The following is a 25,310-nucleotide window of genomic DNA, read 5'->3' as shown; positions in this document are numbered from 1 at the left end:
CATTTTTCGGAAAACAGCGACTCCCTTCGGTTCTACGTTGCTTCTAGTCAAATTCATTCAATATACAGTGCATGACAACGTGTACGACCACTGTGTTACATAAAACACGTTTATTAAAAGACTTAACATTTATTACGTTTAAAAAATAGTTTGTGACAAAAGCGTACTTGATTCAAATTTACAAAGTAATTGTTTTTCATTTCCCCCTACATCAACACTGACATCAAAAACTCTATACTGTAGGTATTTCATATAACATTGGAGATTGGGTAAAAGCTTTCTCCCCATTGCGCTTCTGAAATAAGATGAGAGGGAATGCTGACATTACGCGTAGATATTCTGAGGAAGTTGAACAGGTTTGGGCAGTAAGACAATGAAACCATGTCCAACACCTGGTTAGAAAGTTTTTACACATAGAAAGGGAGGCAGGAAGGTGAACAGAGGAAGTTTGAGATAATATGAATACTGCATTGGAAGATAAGAGGACTGTCATGTTAACTGAAAAGAGAACCTGTAATTGTAATACAGCTAGGCTCTTTAGACTGACACACAGATCTGTAATAAACCAGCCTGATACTGAGCGGTTGTAGTCCATCCCGCTCATGAGCTTCCATATCAGGGGCTTGCTGGGAGACCTGGGTGGTCGAGAGGACGACACAGGATAGGTCTTTAATGCTTCTTCTGTCTCACACTGTCCCACCACTGTTAAGGCCAACCTGTGGAGCTTGTTTAGGTAGCCAGTGCCATATAAATGGCATACATGTAAATATGGCTCTGTCATAGTATTTTTTTTTTATGTAACGATTCATATATCATCTGTCCAGCATTAGTCTACTTGTGATAGCACAAATGCAACATGTCAATAAAGCTCACATAGGAGAGAGTAGACAAGAGTAGACGCCATAATGTCCGAAGAAAGCCATCCTGTAGGCATTAAGAAAATGACATAACAAAAGTAGAAATAGTTTATAAACACGAAATGTCTGTAAACACACTCTGTGAAGAGTCCACGGGAAACATCAAACTGGCAGTGGTGAGCAGGTAGCTCCAGAGGGTCATCGTGCCTCCAGGTCCCAAAGATCCAGACAGGGGAGAGGAGAAGCTGTGCTTCCCAGGGAGAAGAACTGTGGTCTGGGTCTCCCATCAACCTGTCCTTCTGATTCATCAGGGGGTTCACGTGTGGGTTCTATGATGCGTCTGTCGGTTTTAGCAGAGTTCCGTGGAGTGTTCCGGAATGCGTGTGTGTACTGCTGGCGTGTTTCAGGAGTGCTTGATAGTGTATTTGCCTTTCTGCAGCTGGGAGATATACAGCTTTGATTTGCTGCCATCCAGGCGCTTGAACCACACCTCGTCGTGGTTGATGGTAGTGATGATGGCACTGTGGATGGACGATAGAGGGGAAGAAAAAGTGAGGATGGAGCCAGAGGGAAAAAAGGAAAGCGGTAGAGAGGACAGTCAATGTGACATTTCTGTAACTGGCTAAAAGTCTCGCTGATGAAGTACATTTGGGACATAATTTCTCTCCATCACAGACAACAGACCGAGGATTAACTAGACAGGAAGGGCACAGATTTAGTCTCACCTGGTTGGGTATTCATCCTTTTTGTCAATGCAGATATTCTGACCACGGCCATACCATTCTCCATCGTAGAACAACCGCCCCTCCTCAGAGCGGGCACTGTGCTGGAGCTTCTCGTTCTTATTAGTGGGGGCTGGAACACAGGTACAATGGTTACGTTTGGCTTGTGTGGAGTGAGCAAAGTAGGTCATGTGCATTTGTTGGCTCAAAAAGCATAAAGCGGTGACCAGATTTAAGGTGAAAATGTCAGACATAAATGAGACAGAGAAACGACAAACTGTCTGTCCTGACAAGCAGAAACAGCTGGTTGCCTGTAAAGTCTGGGCCTCACCTTCTTTACCTCTGTGAGGACCCAGAGTTGCCACTGCCTGCAAAACAAAAAAACACTGTTATAGTAATAGTAGCAACTTCAGCACATCTACACGCACGCGCACACACACACACCTTTCTGATGGCTGTCCAGTCCTCCAGGATGTCCAAGTCCTGCAGCATATAGACGATATATGGTCGTACACAGAATTAAGGAAATATTAACGTGTTCTGGACAACAGACCATTTTCACAGACAGAATATTACTAGACTGAAAACTAGCTATTTGAGTCTCTTGGAAGAAACAGACAGACTGGAAAGGCCTGCAGCCAAAAAAGGCAACAGCTAGTGGATCAGTGAAGTGTTTCTTTACAAAAAAAGGATATCAGACACCGCCACAGGCTTCTTCTTCTTGTCTGGACTAAAGGGATCCTTCTTCTTGCTCCTCCGAGACTGCAGCTCGTCGTTCCAGAGCTCTGAGGTGATGTCTATGCTGTGCCTGTCTTCCTCCAGGCGCCTGATCTTCTCCTCAAGCTCACTCTGAACTGTGTCAAAGAGCAGCAGCTTCTCACTCTGGAACCCACGAGATCGGACAGGGAGTCAGGTGACACGGGATAGGATAGGGGGCAGGAGGGATAAAATAAGGAGAATTAATGGAGATGTAAAGTTGTAAAATATAGAAAGAGACAGAGAAGGAAGAGAACATGGGAGGTACAGAGGACAATGCACCAGGCTCAGCAAAGTACGACTGCAAACAACAATTTGATATCAGATAGGGATATCAGAGTATTATGTGGGCAAGGAGAGTACTGGTGAGGTCTGGTCAAAGTTAAACCCAGTTTGTCAGTTTAGCAGTGAGGCCAACCCCCTTTTTTATTGCCAGTGAGTGAAAATAGTGTATCACCTCCCAGTGCTGGCAGGCTGCTTGGATCTCACACTCGTACTTGTTCTTCACAGACTCCTGACAGAGCTCCCTGTAGATCCCTGAGGCAGAGGCGAAAAGAGACACACACTGTTCAGTCCACCCACACCTGCTATCTCACTATCGATCCACCTCGGGGGAAGCTTACCCTTGGTATGCTGGTTCACAGCGGATATCAAAAAACAAAGAAGCGTTACCTGCCACCTTGGTCCTGATCTGCATGTTCTCCTGCAAGCTGGCCAGAGGGTCGAGATACTCAGAGGCCTTCCCTGACATCACCTCCTGCAGCTTGGCATCCACCTGGCTCAGGCGCTCCTTGTATAGACTGGACAAGACACCATAGCGTGATTATTGGTAATCAAGCATAATCTGACCAAGTCTAGACAGCACATCACAGGTTTGTCTGTCATTTGATGGCTCAAACGGCTTTTGAGAGGCTGGTGAGACCAAATTATACCAGTGAACACAAATACGCGCTGGGAGCAACATGAAATCTATCCGTGAATAATTTTAAATTCGTTTGAATTTATCAAACATACTGGTCTTTCAGGTCAGTAAACTGTTTCTCCAAGTTGGTCATCTCGTCGAGACATTCCATTCTCCTTCTCTCACAGTCTTCATCATCCATCTCTGTGGAGCATGATCGACACAGAGAGCGTAAATCAGAGATAGACAAATTCAAGGTAAATCATGGCAATGATCATACGGGTAAATCACATTTGTTATTCTGTCACAAGTCAAACATCCACCTGAACTGTCTCCATCCTCCGACACCGACGTGCTCTCCGAGTCGTCCTCGTCCGAACTGCTGCCTTCCTGCTCGGGATAGTCCACCTCCATCTCCTCGTGGTTACTATCCTTGTTCTTTTCTCGAGAATTTACAGGCATTTTGTTGGCTTAGCCAGAGATAAAATATGTATCCTGTCCAACAAAAGCAGACAAAAATGTGCTAATTGACCAACTACAGTGAGAACCGCCTGAATTAAAAGAAAGCTAACTAGCCTAGCTATGCTAGCTAGTGCTAACTTTGCTTGCTAGTACTAGTCTTCTACGTTAGCTAAGCGAACTAGATACCTACCTAACGTTAATCGTTATGAATATAACGGGAGTTGGCCGGTAGCCGTGTCTATAAAAAATGCATTATAGTAAAGTACTACACAATTAATGAATAAATTATATTCTTCTAGATTGATGACAGCTGTCGATAGCCAAGCGAGCTCCTACCAGCTAAAAACAAATGCAGTTCACTTGCGCGGAGGTGACGTAGTGTAGGATCTTGGGAATTGTAGTCTTAAACAAAAAAAACCCATTGTGAACATACCAGTAAAAAAGGGAGGATCTAACTACATTTCCCAAACATTGGTTTTGTGGAATGTTTACATTCCCTAAGGATACCTAATTAGACCTTGAAAATCAAAGCCAGACATGCGACTGAATGGATTTTAATGAAAAGTTGAAGATAAGAAATGTATTTGCATTTTAAATGTATTTACATATTTCACTTGTGGGTGGGCCATGCTTTTCCCTATTGTTTTTTCGTCAGATATTGAGTTTCGTGTTGTGGCTGTTTTTTCTATTTGGAACATAACCTTTTGAAATAATCTGCAATAAAGAGTAAAACATTGTCAAGTAAATCCTATGAAGGGGAAGTTGTGAGGTCAAGACTCGGCCAGATCAATCTCGGAATCTGTTAAGTAATATATATACATACCATACTGAACATTTTCCTTAAAATCTGTCAAATGAAATGTAAATAAAGGTTTAACTGGTGAATAGCTCTGCATTCCATTAACCATGTTTTCACTAACTCCTCCGCCATGTTTGGATCGAGCTAGTAGGCTAGCCTCCCGTGTTTTGGGGAGAGGTGTTTAGGTTGCTTGATGGGGAGAGTTGCATTATTTTACATAACCGTATCAGCAAAATGCATACCTCCCAAACTTGCCCATCAATTTATTTACTTCGTGTAACACTTAAGGGCTGTTAGGTCGATGCATATCAAATGATAACGTACCTAAAGCTCTGTCGTGGTTATCCATCTTTTGAAGATTAACCAGTACTGGGACTCGCTCCCTATTGCGAATTCTTGCGTCTTTTGCTGTCGGAATGTTCTCTAAAAAGACTCACGGAGACGTCAAAAAATCTACACAGAAAGTGTTGGATCCAAAAAAGGACGTGCTGACTCGTCTGAAACACCTGCGAATAGTAATCGGTAAGTCGCAATAAAATATTTGAAGGCTTGTTCAGTTAGCAAGCAAGCTAGTATCAGATTAGAGGTACGATCGTTTTGTGTTAGCGGTGCACTGTGTGGGCAGGGTTCTGGTTGTGAAGTTATATATTTTGCTTCTACCTGTTCACTTTATGAAATAAAACCAATTGGACTAATGTAGCTGTCGCTAACCGAGGGAAGCTCTGGACTGTTGATGCGGATCTTTGAAGCTGCTAGCCCTGTCTGTTGGCTGCACACAAATATAGAGTCAAATAATTCTATGCACTGTGCAATTAATAGTAAGTTGGTATTGCTGTTATTAAACTATAATGTTTGTATAAGCCATGACAGCCAGTCTTGGTTCCATTTTATATATTGTTTTAAATGTGGCAACTGCGGTCCACCTTTGCGGATGGGATAACGGGGGTCGCAGCTTCGATTCCTAACAGGTAGGCTACTTATCTCTAAGTTCATGATAAATATTAGTGAAGGGCCTTGAGCGCTGAGTTGTGGGGCCCTGGGAACAACCTTCCTCTGGGCATTGTCTGGAAAGCCAGACCAGAACAGCCCGATTCCCGCTGGTCCTGGGCTGTTTACATTATGAATGCCTAGACTTCTCTCTGGAGTGACTTATTATGAGGGCAAACCCTCAGCTACGCTGAAAACGACGGTGCCATCCTCCTTATAGCTATGCTAACTCCCATAGTGTGGCCTGTGGCCTGTGAAGGTCTTGCATGATTCTGATAAAGACCAGTGTGTGAGCATGGTACCCCATGGGACATGGAAAGGAAACAGACAAGTGGTGCCCAGAGAGTGAGAACATCCTTGCTGTGCTCCACTTTAGGAACCTATTTCCTCTATTGTCCTACCAGCATCAGAGCAGTTCCTGTTCTATTGTCTTTCAACATTGCTACTGGTCTGGCTTCACACAGCATCAAGCCATTGTGGTCAGAGTGTGTTTATGTTGGTGTGAATCTGTATGTGTGCCTTCCCACCACGCCTCTCACATACCCCCCAAAAAAGAACAACAAGCTTGCAACAGCTAACAACTTGCCTCACAAACAAATGTGTTAAATTGTGTTGCAAGATGACAAGACGTTCCAGAAACATGCTGAAATCAGTACTATGGTGTACTCATGATATCATGTTGTGGCACATATTTTGAGGTGGAGTGTAGTGTGACTTGTGAGAAAAGTGTATTTAGTGGGTGTGCGCGCCTGCATGTACGTGGAGAGGATGGGTGTGACTCTGCATTGTAATCCTAAGGGAGTGTGTCAGGGCCCGATAGGGATCACACATTCCAGCCAGGGGGAATATGTTACTGTTAAACCACCAGACTACTACACAGTTTCCCAGCCAACTTAACTGAATGGCATCGACAGGCTGCCCTTCAGTCCTAAACAATAGATATGTGGGACAGTCACAGCCTAATGACCTTTTGCCAAACTGAGACAAGTTTCTGAGTCGCCCCCCCCACCACCACAAGCTTTTGCACAAACACAGCCGTTTTAGTATATCCGGTTGAAGACTCCTTGTCCTGTGTTCCAGGACAGTTAGAGATCTAGTAGCTAGTAACGTGTTTGGCATGGCACAGGGCTCACGGTATTGTGTGTGTGTGTGTGAGATAGAGGGAGGGATGAGTTTTAGGAGCAGAGCATGCAATGTTGTGGATAACTGTCGGAGCTGAGTTACAGCCTGGTACTGAGGGCCTCAGCTGCACTGCCAGGCCTTACGAGGGCCCTGCCAACATGCCAAAGAACAGAACGCTGTGTATGTGTGTGCATGCATGCATGTGTGTGTCTGGAATAGAGAAGCCAAACAAATGTGCAAAAGTGAATGTTTTTCTGCACAGTGTGGCCGTAACTCGAAGCTGCAGAACATCCACGTTGTGAGACCTGACAGAATAAAAACAGGTCCGGCTGCGGCCGTTATCTCCTCTAACTCTCTATTCTGGAGCCTGTGTGTGTTTATGTGCGTCTCAGTGCATGTGGGTGCCTGTTCTATCTCCACACTATCAGATATGGAGACTTGTCTGTGTTGTTGGGTTCTATTTTGGAACGGCAGTGACTGCTGGGTTGTCTCTGCAGACAGCCGGCCTGTCTTCCACTGTGCTTGGGATGGGCTGAGAATAACAGAATGAGAGATGGTCTGTTCTGGGCTTTGAGAAGTCTCTCTGAGACATAACCTTTCACAAAATCACTCAGTTTGGTCGTTGCGCTCTCAGAGGAGTGAATGAAATGATTGAGAGAAGAAAAAAAAAGAATTTCTATACAAATTGAATGCCACTGTGGTTTAGGGGTGGGACCGAGTAGGCTGTCAATTGGGTCTGTACTCAAAAACACAATGTTATTATTAGATAAGTGTCAGCTTCTCCTAATATAAGTAAATACTTAATGAGGTGGCACTAATATTCAGTCAACAAATTTAACCATTATACCTTCATGATGGTCTGTGATTTTGCTGATTTACACCTTGTGACCTTTACCATTCACTGTCTCTTTAAGAAGACTTAAGAAGTTGGATATTTTGAGTAACTGATCCTCCCTGTTACAGGTGATTCAGTCACTGTGAAGTAGCTAGATCACATGACACTGATATACGTTAATGCTCTGATGAAGGCGGACGAGGCCAAAACATTAGCATGTGTGGTTACATGGCCCAAATAAATAGGTGAAATTGGGATACTGTCCTTGCTGCTTGAGTGCCACTAGGCTATTCATGTTCTATGTTTGGGTTTAGCACCACAGTCAGATCTTCGTGTGCCCAGCTCCTCCACTGCAATTATCAAATACTTCTTAGACCTGAGCTAGTAATGCGAGACCCTCTAGGTAAAGGATAAGTGGGGTTAGGTGTGTGTAGGACAGCCCTGAGCACTTCAGTGCTTAACTGGGGCTGAATGACTTATTGCACTGCCGGGAATTCAGAGGAAGGCTTGCGCTGGCCAGTGGAAGACTAACCTGCTCGTTAGTCGTAGTCGGTTTTATATGGGAATTGGTGGACACCCAAGCCATGGCACTCCCTCGTGCTGAAAGGACAGGGAGGCTCGATGGGAAGGAGCAGGCACCCATATTAACGAGTCATCCGACCTGGTACTCCTCTCAAAAATCCTCTTTCTCTCCTCTTCAGAGAATGCTGAGCCGTGTGACCTGAAACACTTCTTTGACCAGTACTACTCCCACATCTACTATGTGTTCTTTGAGAACTTTGTCACCATCGAAGTCAGCCTCAAACAAAAAGGTGAGATGCCTGGGCTTGGCCAGGGGAAAGACGACACTAGAGAGGAGCGAGGAATCGGCCTTTTAACTGTAACTTGGGACTCGGGTGGGTGAGCGGTTAGGGAATCGTGCTAGTAATCTGAAGGTTGCCAGTTCGATTCCCGGCCGTGCAAAATGACGTTGTGTCCTTGGGCAAGGCACTTCACCCTACTTGCCTCGGGGGGAATGTCCCTGTACTTTACTGTAAGTCGCTCTGGATAAGAGCGTCTGCTAAATGACTAAATGTAAATGTAACTGTATGTCTACTTCCCTTTACCACTTCTCTGTTGCAGGTCACAAATCACAAAGGGAAGAACTGGACGCCATCCTTTTCATTTTTGAGGTAAAGCTTTTACTTCCTGTAGGAAGTTGTCTTGATAGGAAAGCCTGTGAATAAACAGATTACAACTACAGAAACACAAAGGAAAGTTCCCCATAAACACAGATCAAACAGCCGTAGACTCAAACCAATGAGTCAAACCAAAACATATTATTATTATTAGGCCTATATAGGAAAGACTAATCTATGTCTGAAAGATAATCCTTGTGATGATATGCTATGGGTACATGGCTAAAAGTTTAAACAATAAAAATCAGCGTTTTTCTACCTACTCAGGGCCAGTAGAGTGTTGAATAGTTAAGCTTTTAGTCTGTTTAGATGGAGGCGTGGTGTGACCTCGGTGTTAAGGCTTGACTAATGCCTTGGCCACCGAAGCCTGAAGGCCTGAGATCTGAAGTCATGATATGGAAGATCAAAACCTAACCTTAACTGACCCCCCCCCCCCCCCCCCCCCCCCCCCCCCACCCTGGCAGTTACCTCTGCCAGGGTAGTTTAACTGCCAGTCAAGTTTGGGGTGAAAACAGACATTGTCCTTGTGGTTGGTGACTCGTCTATTTAACGTTCCGTTGACAGAAAATCCTGCAGCTGCTGCCAGAGAGGATACAGGGACGATGGCAGTTCCACAGCATAGGTAAAGCTCCTCTGTGGTGTCCTGTCGGGTCGTGTACATGAACCACACGCACACCTCCCCTCCCCCACAGACAGAAACAGTAATAGTGTTTTTAGAGCATTGAGTAAAGATAGTTGTATATATTCAGTTCTGTTCGTGTATGCACACACACATACAGTATATATATCTATCTATCTACTGAGGTGGGTCAGATGGCTGAGCGGTTAGGGAATTGGGCTCTTAATCAGAGGGTTGTCGGATCGATTCCCGGCCATGGCAAATTACATTGTGTCCTTGGGCAAGGCACTTCACCCTACTTGCCTCGGGGTAAATGACTAAATGTAAATGTACAGAGGTGGTCTCCTTTGCCACTGTGCTGAGGCTTGTGTGCAGCTGGCTACACAGACCACCCAGAGAAACCGAGGGTGCCAAGGTCCTAGGTTACAGGAGGCCCAGGACGGACCGAGACCTCAGACACCATTATGCATACAGTCCATGTGCTAGCACACATACAGTCGTGGCCATAAGTTTTGGCAATGACAAATGTTGTGTTTGGCAAAGTTTGCTGGTTCACTATTTGAGGAAAATGTTATCACATGTTTCTATAGACTTATATAGCTTTTTGGGGGCAAAAATATGCAAATAGTCCCCTCTTTTACAGCAGTCAATCTGCTCTTAAAATCAAATCAGAATTATAGTGAAGTATAGTGGCTAGAACTAGTTCACACTTTCCCCTGTGCTGATGATATGACTTACTGAAATTATTTTAGCAGTCATTTTATGCCAAGGCCCAGCAAGCTTTGCAAACACAAAATGTATGTCGCTCCCAATACTTTTGGCCACGGCTGTACACTGTGGGTGGACGGGCCAATGAGATGTCTTCCTCTCTCTTTCCTCACAGGGTTGATCCTGAAGAAGCTGTTACACACTGGGAACTCCCTGAAGGTATGTCTCGCCTTGGTTACCTTTGAATGGGAAAGCTACTTTTAAGGTTCTATCACTTGTCATTTTGTCTCCTCTCCCCTTTCCTCCACACCCCTCTCCTCCTCTCCTTTTCTCCTCACCTCCTCCATCTTCTCTCCTTTCCACCGCTCTCCTCACCTCTTCTCTCCTCCCTTCTCCTCACCTCCTCTCTTCTCTCCTCCCTTCTCGTCACCTCCTCTCTTCTCTCCTCACCTCCTCTCTCCTCTCCACCGCTCTCCTCACCTCTTCTCTCCTTCCTTCTCCTCACCTCCTCTCTTCTCTCCTCCCTTCTCCTCTCCTCCTCTCTTCTCTCCTCCCTTCTCCTCACCTACTCTCTTCTCTCCTCCCTTCTCCTCACCTCCTCTCTTTTCTCCTCCCTTCTCACCTCCTCTCTTCTCTCCTCCCTTCTCCTCACCTCCTCTCTCTTCTCTCCTCCCCTCTCCAGATCCGACGGGAGGGGGTGCGTCTGTTCCTCCTCTGGATGCAGGCCCTGCAGGGGAATGCCCTGAGAGAGCAGCTGTGTATGTTTGCCTGCCTCGTCCCCGGCTTCCCCTCCCCCCTGTCAGAACTCGGCCCCCGCACCCTGGACAACCTGGTCAACCCCCCCCTCAGTCTGCTGGAGAGTAGGTGGCACTTATACACACACTACCTGGCACTCATTTAAACACATTTTCAGACAAATGTACTGTACCTGGAAATGCTTAATGGTGCTTTATGGTGCTGATTCTTAGTACTTAGTAGTTTTTTTCTCTCTCTTTCTTACTGGCCTCCTTCTCTGTTCCTCCCCTAGCGCAAGTGACCCCAGAGGAAATCAGCCCATTGGTTGCTCCCCAGTCAGGTGACAAGAACCAGGAAGACCTGACTGGCTACTTTCTGGAGGCTCTGCTCAAATACATGGTAACGCAGGTAACCGTGCTTTCTACTAACACGGCTAACATGTCTGGCCTGGACGCAGTCTTGGGCCATTACTGCTACCTACCTGTCTCTCTATCTGATTGGCTGGCTGGTGGGATGCTTGGCTGATTGGCTGGCTGGCTGGCTGCATGCATGCCTATCTCATAATTGGTAGCTTACACTCAGCAGTGCTTAAGAATAACTCTGAATGGCATTTTGCTTTTAAGGTGCTTTTGCAGATGAATGCACACACACAACACTGCAGCACATATATATGTGTGTGTGTGTATAGTAGGTTATAGCTGTGTGTGTGTGTGTGTGTGTGTTTTCCCATAGGCAAAGAGTCTGGAGTGGCGTTGCAAGGAGAACCATGAGAAAGGTTTTGCTTTCCTGTTTGGAAACTTCAAGAAGTTCTACCTTCCTCACATCTTCCCCAACTTCTCCAAGGAGACCAGCCTCTACCAGCCCATCCTGGGTAAGGAGAGTAGAGACCAATGGAATAAGTTGAAATAGAGTAGAATAGAAACCAGACGTCACACAAGACACAGATAACTGACCTGTTGATCCTCTGACCATACATAAGGAGCTGGCCTTGTCCCAAACTTTAGCACTGCACTAATACAAGACACTGCTGTGGTAGAGCCTGGTGTTTCAGTGTAATAAAATGTATTCATTTAGCTGACTCGTTTTTCCACCGACGGGATTCAAACCCACAATCTATAAATCTGCAGTCAAATGCTTAACCACTGAGCTAAACCCAGTTATGTGTTGGCATCCTCCAGAGGTGCCCCCCATGCGGGCGAAGCCGTACTACTGCGTGGTGCGCCGGGAACAGGAGAGCAGCGAGGTGGTGTACTGCACCAAGGACAGCTTCCTGCAGGCCAGGGTGATCTTCATCCGCTGGCTGGTGTCCTTCTGGCTGGAGCTCCGCTCCAACACCACCACCCACATCCCCGGGACGGAGGGGGAGAACGTGCCCAAGAACATCCAGGTAAACCAGGTTCCACGTTCTGACGGGAATCTGGACGCTTAAGAACCAACGGGATCTCCGGGGAGTTTGTCTCGGAGAAGGTTTTCCTTTTTGAGGTTCTTTCCGAAGTTTGTTTTTGCCTGTTAAGTAGTGATCAATGGTGGTCGGTGTGTCTGTCTGTTTGTGTGTCTGTCTTTCCGCGCGCGTGTGTGTGTGTGTGTGCGCCCTCTCCCTCCTCCAGCGCGCCGCAGCAGGCCTGGCAGCGCGCCTGGAGGACGGGGGCGGTTGCCCCCGGCAGCCGGACGGCCTGGACGGGGGCGTGGGGGCGTGCGAGGGGGAGCAGAGCCACTCCAACACCAGCACCCTGACGGAGAGGGAGCCCAGCTCGTCCAGCCTGTGCAGCATGGACGAGGAGCAGCTCACCGACATGGAAGTGGTCCGCCGGGTGCTCTGCTGCTCCAGGACCAACGTCAACTTCATCACGGAGATCTTCAGACAGGTAGCGCTCACGGACGGGTCACACACGGGCAACATACATACGCACGCGGTTTAACATACGGAAACACACATAGGTGACAAAGACTGGTAATGCACACAGGAAACACGCATAGGGAAACACACACAGAGGTTAGCAGTTGTTTAGGCACGTACACACACACATTCACATCCAGGTAATGAGCTGTGTGTGGGTGCTCTCCCCACCTAGGCGTTCCTGCTGCCCATGTGTGAGGCCGCGGCCATGAGGAAAGTGGTGAGGGTGTACCAGGAGTGGATCGCCCAGGAGGACAAGCCAGTCTTCATGAGGGAGCCAGAGGAGGGCCTAAATCCCACGTCCGGGAGGAACAGCCAGGAGCCGGGGGGGCCGCAGGAGAAGGAGGAGGAGGTGAAGGATGGCAGGGTGTGTGTGTGCGTACGCACTGGCACACAAATAGTCTTGAAATCTAAAGTGGTCTCTGTCTCATCAGGGTGTGAATAAAATGATCGACAACGAACTGTTGGAGTACAGTGTTCATGCTGGAGTCCAACCAACTCTACAGGTACAGTTAACAAACACCAACACACACACACACACAGTCACCAGATAATCCGCCTTTTTTAATGATCTTCCTACGCTTCCTCTTTCCAATCTTTATTCCTCCTTGTCTCCTATCTTCATCCTCCAGGTTTTCATCACCAACTCTTCCAACGTGTTCCTCTTGGAGCCAGCCAATGAGGTGAAGGTCCTGCTGGAGGAACATGTGGACATGTGCAAGAGAGTCCTCAACATCTACCGGAGCCTGGTCATGCACGAGACCATGGACCAGAAGACCTGGTACAGACAGCTGATATCTACTAGACCCTGCCTGGCTCCCTGCCTGGCTCCCTACCCACTTAGTTCCTAAGACTGACCCCTAGTTCCTTACATACTAGCTCCTAGCTCCCATAGACACAACTTCTTCGGATACTAGCAAGACTGTATATAAACTACAAGCTTTCTAGATCCTAGCTTAGACTCTCAAATTCCAATGAAACTAAGCTTTCTTTTATATATATGTGTGTGTGTGTGCGCGCAGGGAGCAGATCCTGCTGGTGCTCCTCAGGGTAACGGAGTGTGTGATGAAGAGGCCTCCCTCCATAATGCCCCAGGGAAAGAAGAGCATGACTCTATCTGGACGTCTGGCTGGAGCCGTCTTCCAGGTAACCCTGTAGTGTTACCTTGACCCCGACCCTGACCCCGACCCTGTAGTGTTAGGATGACCTGGACCCCGACCCCAAGCCTGACCCTGCAGTGTTAGGATGACCTGGACCCCAAGCCTGACCCTGCAGTGTTAGGATGACCTGGACCCTGACCCTGACCCCGTGACCTGTCGTTCTAGACTCTGATCGTGGCGTGGATCAAGGGGAACCTGAACGTGTACATCAGCCGCGAGCTGTGGGACGACCTGCTCGCCGTGCTGTCCTCGCTCACCTGCTGGGAGGAGCTGGTCACCGAGTGGTCCCTCACCATGGAGACGCTCACCAAGGTCCTGGCCCGGAACCTCTACAGCCTGGACCTACAGGAGCTGCCGCTGGACAAACTGAGCGAGCAGAAACAGAAGAAGCACAAGGGGAAAGGTAGGAGGGAGAGCGAGCGTCGCAGGGTTTCCCGCCGAAAATGTGTTAGTTAAGGTGGTAGGGTGGTTTTTTGTTTTGTTTTATTTTTTGACAACGTAGTTAAGGCGGCAGGCGTGTGTTGCTTAGGCGGCCACCTTAACTGAAAAGCGCTGCGGGAAACCCTGCCTGGGATTCCTAAGGGTTGTTTCGTCGTATCCCCCCTGCCTCCACCCTCCACCCTCTCCACACTTCTTCTTCCAGGTGGAGGTCTGGAGGGGCAGAAGATGGTGGTGGACCGCTCCTTCTCCAAGGGCTGGAGCAGAGACCAGCCGGGCCAGGCGACAGCCATGAGGCAGCGCAGCGCCACCACGGCCGGCTCCCCGGGCATCGAGAAGGCTCGCAGCATCGTGCGCCAGAAGACCGTGGGTGAGTGTGTGTGTGTGTGTGTGTGTGTGTGGGGAGGGGGGGGGGGTCTATCTAAGTATAGGAAAAGCCCCGTGGGCACTGATTAGACTTCTGGAAGGTGCTGGTGAAAGCAGGAACTGTTTGTGCCTTGCCGCGTCTGTTTTTAAGTGAATTAGATTAAAACCCAGTTTCCGAGGCAACGGTTAGGGTGAATCGTAGCATAGAACCAGAAGTAATTTTGTGAGAAAATCCCATGACTATTAACATATTTTGAAGTCTAGGAGAGGGACAAATCTGTTTTGGGGGAAAGGCCCTTAGGGCCTGTGAGAAAAGGTCTCTGTCCACACTTTCCTCTGCTCTTGCCTCAGTCTTGAGGCCTTCTCTCTGTCTCTCTCTCTCAGGAGCACTGCAGTCTGCCTGTCTGCCTGCTGACTTTCACTATCTGTCTCTTCGGTCTCACTCTCTTCCTGTTCTTCCTTCCTTCTGCTCCTCCCCCACCATCACCACTTAATTACCTCTTCTTTCCACTCCATCCCCTCCTTCCTCCTTTCCCTCCCTCTTTCCCACACTGCTCCCTCTTCTCCTCTCTCCCCCTCCTCCCTCTCTTCCTGGCCCTCTTCCTTCCCTCTCTCCCCTTCCTCCCTCTCTTCCTGGCCCTCTTCCTTCCCTCTCTCCCCCTCCTACCTCTCTTCCTGGCCCTCTTCCTTCCCTCTCTCCCCCTCCTCCCTCTCTTCCTGGCCCTCTTCCTTCCCTCTCTCCCCCTCCTACCTCTCTTCCTGGCCCTCTTCCTTCCCTCTCTCCCCCTCCTCCCTCTCTTCCTGGCCCTTTTCCTTCCCTCTCTCCCCCTCCTACCTCTCTTCCTGGCCCTCTTCCTTCCCTCTCTCCCCCTCCTCCCTCTCTTCCTGGCCCTCTTCCTTCCCTCTCTCCCCCTCCTCCCTCTCTTCCTGGCCCTCTTCCTTCCCTCTCTCCCCCTCCTACCTCTCTTCCTGGCCCTCTTCCTTCCCTCTCTCCCCCTCCTCCCTCTCTTCCTTCCCTCTTCCTTCCCTCTCCTCTCTTCCTCCCCCAGCCCTGCGTAGCTGCTCCACAGGTGACAGCCTCCTGTCCTCAGCCTTTATCCGCAGTGCTAAAAGTGCTCCGGTGCTGGTCCACCCTGCCCTCCCTCTCCTGCCCGACTCTGCCCTCCCCCCACTAGCTGACCACCTGTCAGGTAGACACGCCTCCACCTGGTTCCAGTTGGATGTCTCTCACACACACACACACACACATCTGTCTGCCCCCCCCTCCTCCATCCTACACACCTGAGTTTCTGCACCTGTTCTTCTACCTGCACAACCTTCTATCTTCTCGTGTGTGTCGCCCCCTCACCTGGATACAGGGACACACCTGTCTGTCTGCATCCCGCTCCAGCTGTGTGTTTCTGCACCTGCTGCTGCCTGTCTCGTGGACCTGCATGACCTGTCTGTCTGCACCGCCTTGCTGTCTTGCCTCACCCTATCCTTCACATCGACCACGTTTTTGTTTTGTTGTGGTTGTTGCTGGTGATTTTGTTTGGTTGTGGTTGCTGCTGTAGTTGTTGTTTTGTGGTCTCCCTTCAGGACAGTAACCCCTGCATGTGTTTGACTGACTGCCTGCGTGACTGTTAGAAGCCTGGTGCTGTCATGGAGTCCTGCTGGCCAGGTGTTCCCACTCGCACATTAAAGGGATAGTTCAGCTTTGCACTTGCATTTGGCTTGGATGCTGATTCAAGCATTCTCGGTCCAAGATTCCAGAACCTTCTCACTGGTGAATGTCTATTGGAGTGAACCTTTGAGATATGAAGCCCAGGTTTGGTCTGCGTTTGGGACACCTCCAAGTTCCTCTGGGCCTTGTTCTGTCATATTTGTATGTCGCTTCAGATGAAAACGTGATTGAAACGTAATATTCCTCTCAGATGGCCCATGCTACTCCTGGGGTGGTGATCTCTGCCGGGACAAACCGTCAGCCCAGACTCAGACCCATCCTTTGGTCTGGGCCATGTCTAATACATATTGTCTGATTAGGCCAAAGACAAGCCTCCACCAAGTTGAACAATAAAGTTATTTAAATCTAAATGACAAAACATCCCCTCTGGTCCAGATCAACTCTAATGGAAGTAATGTGATGAAGCAGAGAAGCTTCTAAACCTTGAAGAGGAATGCTGATGTGTCATGCTGTGTTGTGTGGTATACAATATCATGTGTTCACAGATGTTCATGCATGAGTGAGTACAGTGTGTCTGTGTGTGTGTGTTAACCCTCTCTCTCCTGTGTCTGTAGATCTGGAGGACCCCCCTATGGCCATGGCCCCCCGCGCCCCAAGAATACGCCACGCCTCCCAGAGTGAGGAAGTCCCGCCTTCTGAGGTGTTCTCTGCGTCAGGTGACCTGGAGGCCCCGCCCCCACCCCTCCCCCGCAGCAGCAGCGCCTCCGACATCATGGAGCCCTTCATCACCGATAGGGTCAAAGGTGACCTTCCTGTCCCCAACAGCCAATCACCTTCCACTTCCTCCCCCTCCACCAACACCACTGTCCCCCCACCCCCCGGCTCCCCCAGGAGTCCCCCTCTGCACCCCCCTGCCCCCCCCTCAGCCCCAGAAGGCAGAATCTCCTCCCTAGAGGGGGGCGACAGCATATACGACCACCTGTGGCTGGTATCTGATCGCTCCAGGGCAGATTCTGCCCTCACCCAGTCCTATGAGAGAGAGGGGGAGGGAGAGGGGGAGGATGGGGACGATGATCTGTTTTCCTCCCTCAGGGAGTACCTGAGAGGCCAGGAGGAGATGTGGGAGGTCAGGGGGGAGGCGGGGGAGAGGGCTGGCTCTGTTCCGGCGAGGGAGGGCAGCAGTGCGTCTGACCAGACAGGAGGCGGGGGCAGACAGGTCCAGGTAGGACAGGTGTGTCATCTCCAGAACCAGGGCCAGGGAAGTCTAGACTCTGAGGAGGAGGCCGTAGAGGCAGAGCAGAGCAGCATCTACGAGTGTCTGGAGCAGCAGTGTGACTGGGTGGCCACCAGGGGGTGCTCTAACCTAGAGCAGGACATGCTGCAGGGCTCTGCAGGGGACGGGGGCGCAGACGAAGGGGAGGAGCCCCGCCTGGTCAGGCAGGATGCTACCGCGGGCGAGGATGGGGTCGGGGCGGGACAGCCCCACCACGCCAGACCCAGGCTGGTCCGAGGCAGGCCCAAGAAGCGGCACGACGGGGGGGTCCATGTCAGTTTCAGACCCTCCACTGAGTCAGTGCAGTTCCACAACCCACTGGACAGCAAGGAGGCCCACTGGAAGGCCCGTCTGCGCCGGCTCAGTCACTTCCACAGCCACAGCCTCTCCTCTGGGGACCGCCCGGGGGCTAGGGCGGGGCCCGGGGGCGCCAAAGCTGGAGGTGGAGGGGCAAAGGGGAAAGAGGTCAAAGAAAGGTCACTGCCGGTGTCGTGGGAGGGGTCGGGCGAGGAGCAGCAGGCAGAGCAGGGGGGCGTGTCTGGATCTGGGCGTGGCCGACTAGGCCGTGCCTCCCTCTATCACCGTGGGTTACGCTCCCGGTCCCAGGAGTCGGACTCCAGTCCCTCCCGCCAGCAGGTGGCGCTGCTGGGCGGGGTCTATAAGTCTGTGGTCCACGCCCTTTCCAAGCCGCGGACGCAAGGCACCTCCCCCTCGAGGGCGGGGCGATCAGCGGGCGATGCCCCCCTCAAGGATCTCTACACCCATGTTCTGGGATATTTTGGGAGGAAGACCCCAGGTGAGGATTCCTGAAGCTCCACCGGAACACAACTACAACAAACAAATAAATGAGGAAGGAACAGTCATAAACACAAACCCCCCAAAAAGCGCCTTTCTTTCTCCTTTTCTCCGTTCTATCTTTGATTTTTTTTTTTGCTGAATGCCGATTGGTTGATTGAATTGAAGCCTTTTTTTGTGTTTCCTTTTGAAAGTAGCCCTGCCCGACCGATCAAGAGGCTGGGGTGCCCCTCTCCTTCCCTAGGATGCCCCCCTTCCTCCTACTCCAGCTTTGGGACTAAACCTCTGCCCCCCCCCTCCCTCCTCTCCCCCCCACCCCTGTCTTGGATGCTGCATGCGGCCTCATGCCTCCCTCCTCAGACATCAGCCTTCAGCCCTCTCTCCCATCAAACACACACACACACACATCAGGCACTAACCTCAACACACATTAGCACACACATTAGCACCTGTGACTGCTTTCCATCGGATCCACAGTAGTTGGGGTCCAGTGTACAGGTGTTCTGTAGTGTAGTGGGGAGGTCTGGTCCTGGAGCGTAGCAGTGGGAAGACAGGCTCAGCGTGTGTCTGCGTTCTGAGAGCTCACAGGAGCTGCTGCAGTTCCACATCAAGCCTCCAGGGGGCAGCAGAGCTCTTGCGGTGAGAACTTCAGGGACTCGACAGCCCTGTGTCCCGGGGCTCATGTGCCTTTACACCCGGGTGACTAACTTAGCGACATTAAGAGAAGGACACGTCAAAGACGTCATTAGTTCTCAGCTGGGCTGACATCTGGGCTCTCCTGTCTCCTGAGTGAAGTATCCAACATTGTCTTCTCTTCCTCGGTCCCAGCTTGGTACCACAGACTGTGCTCCTAACCTGCAGTAGTGGCTTTGTGTTGGCAGTAGACTTGTATTAATATACTAAGTCATTTCAATGACTATTTATTAATTACTGCATAATAACCGTACTTGATTATTAATGATTTAAATCAACCAGAGGACCAGAAGTAGTCAGTCCACACTAAGCAGAGAGAGACTAGTGACTGTAGGGTTACAGTAGGGTTGCTCTCATGGAAGTACACATCCAAGAGTGGACATAATCCCTCTATTGATTTTGTTTCTATGGTTACAGCTCTCTGGTTCTATCTTGCTTGACACCTCGTACTGCAAGACTTAACAGCTGTGGATGAGTGGTCACGTAACAGAGGATGGGGTGGATGGATGGATGAGGGAGTTATTGGCAAATGGAGTGTGTGAGGGATGATAAATACATGGATGAGTTCTGGAGAGGAGGTATGGGTGGCTGGATGGATACTCCTGGTGGTGGAGTTTGGGTGTGTGAGGTGTGTGTGTTGCCGTGTGGGGGTGGGGGGTGTGTGTGTGTGGGGGGGGGGGGGGGGTGTGTGTGTGTCAGTCTGCGTGTCGCTAGCTGGATTAATCACTGTCTGAGGTGTGCTCATGGCCTGGACTTAACAAGATGCTCTCTCTATTTTACATCCATCTCTCTCATCTGTCTCTCTCTTTGTCTCTCTCTCTTTCTCTCCCTCTCTTAACTGCATGCGTCGGGTAACTCCTGCATCGCTTTACTGTTTATAATCACTTGGTTGGCCTTCCTTTGAGATGGTTCCTTTCAGCAGTTTTATTCGTTTCCTGTGTATTCTAGGTTGTGAGTTAGCTGCTGTCTTGGCGTACATCTCAAGTCTCAACAACTAAACGCTCACACACGTAGATGCTTCAGGACACAGCCTGTCACAACAGCACAGTCATGTTTCCCCTTTAACAATTGTGTTTTAAGAACGTGCTGGAGTCGAGCCGTGTCCATGGCGATAGTGACGTGTCTGTCTGTATCTGCTCTCAGCCAATAAGGAGGAGGGGAGTCAGAAGACACGCCCTGTGTCCAGCGATGCAGGAAGCAGCAACCCAAACTTTACTGACCTGATGGACGAATTCATACAGGAGAGACTACGGACCAGAGGCACCTCTGTGAGGCCACACACACACACCTACACACACCTACACACACCCCTACACACACACACCTACACACACATACACACACACACACCATCTCTGTCCATAGTACCGTATATCTCAACCATCCTTTCAAATGTGTGATTTTTCAACTGCTTCCCGCCCCCCTCCCTCCCGCCTCCCTCACGCCTCCCTCCCTCCCGCCCCCCTCCCTCCCGCCCCCCTCCCGCCCCCCTCCCGCCTCCCTCCCGCCCCCTCCCGCCCCCTCCTGCCTCCCTCCCGCCTCCCTCCCGCCTCCCTCCCTCCCACCCCCCTGCCTCCCTCCCGCCCCCCTCCCTTCCCCCCAGGGTCGCCGTGGCAGCAGCCCAGGTATTCTGGAGATACCCAAGGACCTCCCAGAGCTGCTGGAGCGTCAGGGAGCCACGCGGCCCGTGGACGACCCGGGCGTGCCCTCGGAGTGGACCTCGCCCGCCAGCGCCAGCGGCAGCGACGTGATCAGCTCCGACAGCCAATCAGACTCCTTCAACGCCTTCCAGTATTCCAACTGCAAGTTTGAGAGTAAGTGCCCCGGGGTATCTCCACCAGTTCACACCCGAGAGAAGACGATCGGTGATTAAAATATGGCATCTACTGTGTATTCTGGTCACGTTAAGCAGTCAGTCTGACCAGTTGGTGGCGCTGTTTAGATTTCAGTTTTGGCTCGGAGGCTGGTGGTAACGGATCGTTGGACCAGGACAGCTTAGGAGGGGGCGTGGCCCAGAGCGCTGACGAGCAGGAGGTAGCGAGTCTGACCACGCTCAACATGGACTCTGAGACCAGCAGCCTCAGTCAGCACGGCCTGTCTGCTGATACTGTCACCATCACAGGTGACAACACTCACTCAATTACTCACTCAAGCTCACTCAATCACTCACTCAAGCTCACTCACTCACTCAAGCTCACTCACTCATACTTACTCACTCAATCACTTGCTCGCTCGCACGCACGCACACTTAGTGTCTGTTCATTACTAAGTATCTCTCTCCACCTGTGTGTGTGTGTGTGTGTGTGTGTGTTTAGGGTCAGAGAGTGCGTCTCCAATGCACTCTCTGGGAGGGTCCAGATCCCAGACCCCTTCTCCAGCCACTCTCACTGCTGAACACACTGAACACAAAGACCTGCAGCTGGATGAGAAGCTGCACCACTCTGTCCTGCAGACTCCTGACGACCTGGGTAACCCACTATCCCCCCCCACACACACACACACACACACACACACACACACACACACACACGCATACTAAATGACTGTTCTTTGGCACAGATAGGTGGTCAAGCCTTACCCTCACAGAAGCAAATTGCCCTCTCCACACACACCTAAACACACTCTCTCTCTCTCTCTCTGTCTCTCTTTCTCTCTCACCCCTGGCTGTCGTCCCTCCAGAAACTAGTGAGTTTCCGACGGAGGACTGCAGTGTCATGGCGGGCGGCACGCTCACAGGCTGGCACGCCGATGTTGCCACGGTGATGTGGAGGCGGATGTTGGGTATCCTAGGAGACGTCAACACCATCAAAGACCCAGAAATCCACGCTCAGGTGTTTGACTACCTGTGCGAGCTCTGGCAGAACCTGGCCAAGGTGAGAAGGTCACCACACACACACACACACACAGCTGTCGATGAGGACCACACACGTACTCCAGCCAATCACAGTTCTGTTGAGATTTGATAGGACATCAGTCTTCATGTGACCTGATACATACAAATCTCTTTTTTCACTTCTGCCTCTCTTCTCTTTCTTTCCCTCTTCTCTCTCTCCTTCTCTGTCGTTCCACCCCCTCATCCATCCCTTTCCTGTCTGTCCTTCTCTCCCCAGATCAGAGACAACCTGGGCATCTCATTGGACAACCAGTCGTCTCCACCCCCTCCGGTCCTGATCCCGCCCCTTCGCATCCTCACCCCCTGGCTCTTCAAGGTAGGTCTGCGCTCCCATGGCGATACAACACAGCGCCCCTGTCCCTTCTAGAAGGTAGACGAACCACCTCACTGCTGAAGACGCATGACGTGTGTGTGTGTTCCTCCCCAGGCCACCATGCTGACGGAGCGCTATAAGCAAGGGAAGCTTCATGCCTACAAGCTGATCTGCAAGATCATGAAGAGGAGGCAGGACGTTTCGCCCAACTCAGACTTCCTCACGCACTTCTACAACATCATGCACTGCGGCCTGCTGCATGTGGACCAGGTAGGCCGACGGGACGCGTTTCTGTGTAGGAGAGGAGTGTGTGTGTGTGTGTGTGGTCACCAGTTTCCTCACCAGTATAGTGAAACATGAAGAACGTGACCTTTCGGGGCCCATAACTTCAAATGAATGGGAGTTAACAGTTGGGCCTGTGTGTGTGTGGTCCCTCGCTGCTTCCAGGACATCGTGAACACCATCATCAAGCACTGCTCCCCTCGCTTCTTCTCCGTGGGCCTGCCAGGAGCCACCATGCTCATCCTGGACGTCATCATCGCTGCCAGCCGAGTCACCGCCAGCGCCTCGCTCAATGTAACACACACACACACACATACAGACATACACACACACATATATATACAGTACCAGTGAAAAGTTTGGACACAATAGGGAAAATGTGTCAAAACGTTCGGTGCGAGTCAAAAGTTTGGACACATCTTCAAGGGAAAATGTGTCAAAACTTTTGACTGGTACTGTATATACACACACACATATTTATAAACACTTGACTATACATTTGACTTTACAAAGTACCAGTAATTACACCCACACTTCAAACAATACGCCCCCGGAGACACATTGAGCTGCTCACACGTGTAAACCTGCCTACACATCCAGTATGACAGACACTGTTGGGTGGGTTAGATTCACAATCTGTTTCAACACTCTACTCCCACCTGTGTTTGTCCACGGCTGGACTGTAATGTGGTGGTGGTCTGATGGTCCGTGGTGGTCTGATGGTTCACTCTGTTGAGTCCCATTCCTCCCGTGTGTGCGTGTGTGTGTGTGTGTGTGCGTGCGTGTGTGTGTGTGTGTGAGCAGGCCCCCAGGGTCGAGGCCCAGATCCTGCTGGGGTCTCTGGTGTGTTTTCCCAACCTGTACGAGGAGCTTCCTGCTCTCCACCCCACCACCGCCGACGTGGTCATGACCAAGTTCAGAGACGTCAAGGTAAGCCCACCCACGTGTGTGTGTGTGGGGGTGTGTGTGGGGGTGTGTGTGGGGGTGTGTGTGTGTGTGTGTGTGTGTGTGTGTGCGTGTGTGTGTGTGTATGCGTGCTCCCCAGTGGGAGGTAGGCAGCAGGGCTAACTGGATAATGTCTGATCAGTCATTCTGCTAGCCTCCCCATGTTGATGTTGTAATTTGCGTGTAAACAGCTAATGCCATGCACAGTAGTGTCTGGTGTGGTCTGGATGATTCACCTGACGCCTCTGAATGACTAAACACCGCTTAACGCGTGTGTGTGCTTGTTTAGGAGCGCGTGTGTAACAACAACATCTCTGTCTCTTCTCCTATGTTTTTTAGGAGCACATCATCAAACACATCCTGAGTTCAGCTAGAGATGAGCCCTCTGCTCCAGCACGGTGAGACCACACACTCTCTCTCTCTCTGTCTCTGTGTGTCTCTCTCTCTGTCTCTCACTCTCTCTCTTTGTCTCTGCCTCTCACTCTGTCTCTCACTCTGTATGTCTCTCTGTCTCACTCTCTCTTTGTCTCTCACTCTCTCTCTGTCTCTCACTCTCTCTCTTTGTCTCTGCCTCTCACTCTGTCTCTCACTCTGTATGTCTCTCTGTCTCACTCTCTCTCTGTCTCACGCTCTGTCCTTGTCTCTGCCTCTCACTCTCTCTCACTCTCTGTATCTCACTCTGTCTCTCACTATGTCTGTCTCTCTGTCTCACTATATGTCTCACTCACTCTCTCTGTCTGTCTTTCTCTCTCTCACTCTCTCTCTGTCTCTCTGTGTCTCTCTAAGTCGTTAATGCAGGTATTTAAGCTCCACCATACAGCGGCAGTGTAGAGAGCAGTGTCTCCGTCAGACACATGCATTTAAAGCAGTCTGCCTCTGACAGCGGAAGTGGGACGGCTGCACTGCATCTCAGCCCTGAGACATCTGTCATGTCATGATTATTATTATCACCACCGACAATCCTAACAATGGTGGGGGGGGGGGGGGGGGGGGGGTTTAGGATAGAGTTGGTACTGGATTGTCATGGGATGGAGGGGGGGTGTCTGAGAATTATGCTGGTGTTTGTGTCTAAGTGGGTTAGGTAGGTTTGCGTTTGGGGGGTGTGTGTTTGTGCATGGCTGGGGTGTGTGTGGATCGATGCAGACTGATAGGTCTGGTGACCAGCAGTCAGACAGACAGATTAGAGTCATCTGTACTAGATAATCTACACACACTGCTGTCTTGGTGGGGGGAGGGGGAGGGAGTTTGGGTGTCTGTACTGCAGGGGTAGAAGAGCTTAGAATCAGGGGACATGGGCGAGGGGGGGGGGGGGGCTGGGAGAGGAGTAGGGGGGGGGGGTATTGGAGTGAGGAGAGCTGGAGAGCTGGAGCCAGAGGAAAGGAGAGAAGGGGGGTGGTGGTGGAGGAGGAGGGGGGTGGAGGGGTGGGGTGGTGGAGATGGGGGTTCTAGACTGTCCTTGATTTGTGTCCTCCAGACGTCCAGACATGCTGACCCCTCCTTCTGTCTCTCTCAAGGTCACTTGAAGGTGACCGGAGCTGCCAATCATCTGTTGTTGATGTGGTTCGGTGTGAAGATTGGCAGTTAGCCCTCATATCTCTAACAATATTCTGCATGGTACAATAAAGATACTAGATATTACAGCTCTTTGGAACAAGACATACGATAATTAAGAAAATATCAAAGTCAATAACAAAGGAAATATCAGGGGAAAAAAGGGGTGGGTGTGTAAAATAGTAATGATAACACAAAAATAACAAACGTACCGTGTGTGTGTGCTCCAGGTGCGTGGCTCTGTGCAGCCTGGGGATCTGGCTGTGTGAAGAGCTGGTCCACGGCACCCAGCACATCCAGATTAAAGAAGCTCTCAACGTCATCTGTGTGACCCTCAAGGTACCACATGCTAACTGCATA

At 50.4% G+C, this 25,310-nt stretch overlaps 2 protein-coding genes across 5 annotated transcripts in view; one reads left to right on the top strand and one right to left on the bottom strand.

Annotated features, from left to right (window-relative positions):
* Positions 1-82: 82 nt before the first annotated feature.
* Positions 83-4,939, bottom strand: brms1la (BRMS1 like transcriptional repressor a). Of its 4 annotated transcripts, XM_067242706.1 has the most exons (11): positions 4,822-4,901; positions 4,522-4,545; positions 3,560-3,731; positions 3,350-3,440; positions 3,008-3,135; positions 2,793-2,872; positions 2,275-2,461; positions 2,024-2,088; positions 1,911-1,947; positions 1,583-1,712; positions 83-1,378 (listed from the first exon to the last, which is right to left on the bottom strand). In XM_067242706.1, the coding sequence occupies exons 3-11, from the start codon at positions 3,696-3,698 to the stop codon at positions 1,261-1,263; spliced, it is 975 nt and encodes a 324-aa protein (XP_067098807.1). In that variant the 5' UTR covers positions 3,699-3,731; positions 4,522-4,545; positions 4,822-4,901; the 3' UTR covers positions 83-1,260. The 4 variants fall into 4 exon arrangements, with proteins under 4 accessions (XP_067098807.1, XP_067098808.1, XP_067098806.1 ...); XM_067242707.1 differs by lacking the exon at positions 4,522-4,545 and having other exon boundaries at positions 4,822-4,939; XM_067242705.1 differs by lacking the exons at positions 4,522-4,545; positions 4,822-4,901 and adding an exon at positions 3,889-4,028.
* Positions 4,797-25,310, top strand: part of ralgapa1 (Ral GTPase activating protein catalytic subunit alpha 1) — a gene marked incomplete in the record, with an annotated part of 47,698 nt that continues 27,184 nt past the window's right edge. Inside the window, 28 exon segments of the mRNA XM_067242709.1 lie at positions 4,797-5,019; positions 8,143-8,253; positions 8,564-8,613; positions 9,184-9,241; positions 10,122-10,165; positions 10,629-10,806; positions 10,974-11,089; positions 11,414-11,552; positions 11,860-12,068; positions 12,289-12,546; positions 12,754-13,050; positions 13,052-13,084; positions 13,211-13,359; positions 13,601-13,724; positions 13,904-14,141; positions 14,382-14,546; positions 16,820-17,008; positions 20,110-20,234; positions 20,570-20,780; positions 20,909-21,088; positions 21,282-21,434; positions 21,646-21,839; positions 22,077-22,175; positions 22,287-22,442; positions 22,620-22,748; positions 23,259-23,384; positions 23,739-23,797; positions 25,181-25,289. Of these exon segments, the coding sequence (XP_067098810.1) occupies positions 4,914-5,019; positions 8,143-8,253; positions 8,564-8,613; positions 9,184-9,241; positions 10,122-10,165; positions 10,629-10,806; positions 10,974-11,089; positions 11,414-11,552; positions 11,860-12,068; positions 12,289-12,546; positions 12,754-13,050; positions 13,052-13,084; positions 13,211-13,359; positions 13,601-13,724; positions 13,904-14,141; positions 14,382-14,546; positions 16,820-17,008; positions 20,110-20,234; positions 20,570-20,780; positions 20,909-21,088; positions 21,282-21,434; positions 21,646-21,839; positions 22,077-22,175; positions 22,287-22,442; positions 22,620-22,748; positions 23,259-23,384; positions 23,739-23,797; positions 25,181-25,289 (4,005 nt within the window).

The sequence above is a fragment of the Osmerus mordax genome, chromosome 9 (assembly GCF_038355195.1).
Source record: "Osmerus mordax isolate fOsmMor3 chromosome 9, fOsmMor3.pri, whole genome shotgun sequence".
NCBI lineage: Eukaryota > Metazoa > Chordata > Actinopteri > Osmeriformes > Osmeridae > Osmerus > Osmerus mordax.
Note: the sequence above shows the minus strand (reverse complement) of the source record. Positions and strands in the feature narration are given on the sequence as shown.

Coding starts and splice junctions, on each gene's coding strand:
- brms1la (XM_067242707.1), bottom strand. CDS start 3,698: ATGCCTGTAAATTCTCGAGAAAAGAACAAGGATAGTAACCACGAGGAG. Junction 2,462..2,792: donor CAGCCTGCCAGCACTGGGAG/GTGATACACTAT, acceptor CGTGGGTTCCAG/AGTGAGAAGCTGCTGCTCTT. Junction 2,089..2,274: donor GAAGCCTGTGGCGGTGTCTG/ATATCCTTTTTT, acceptor AATTCTGTGTAC/GACCATATATCGTCTATATG.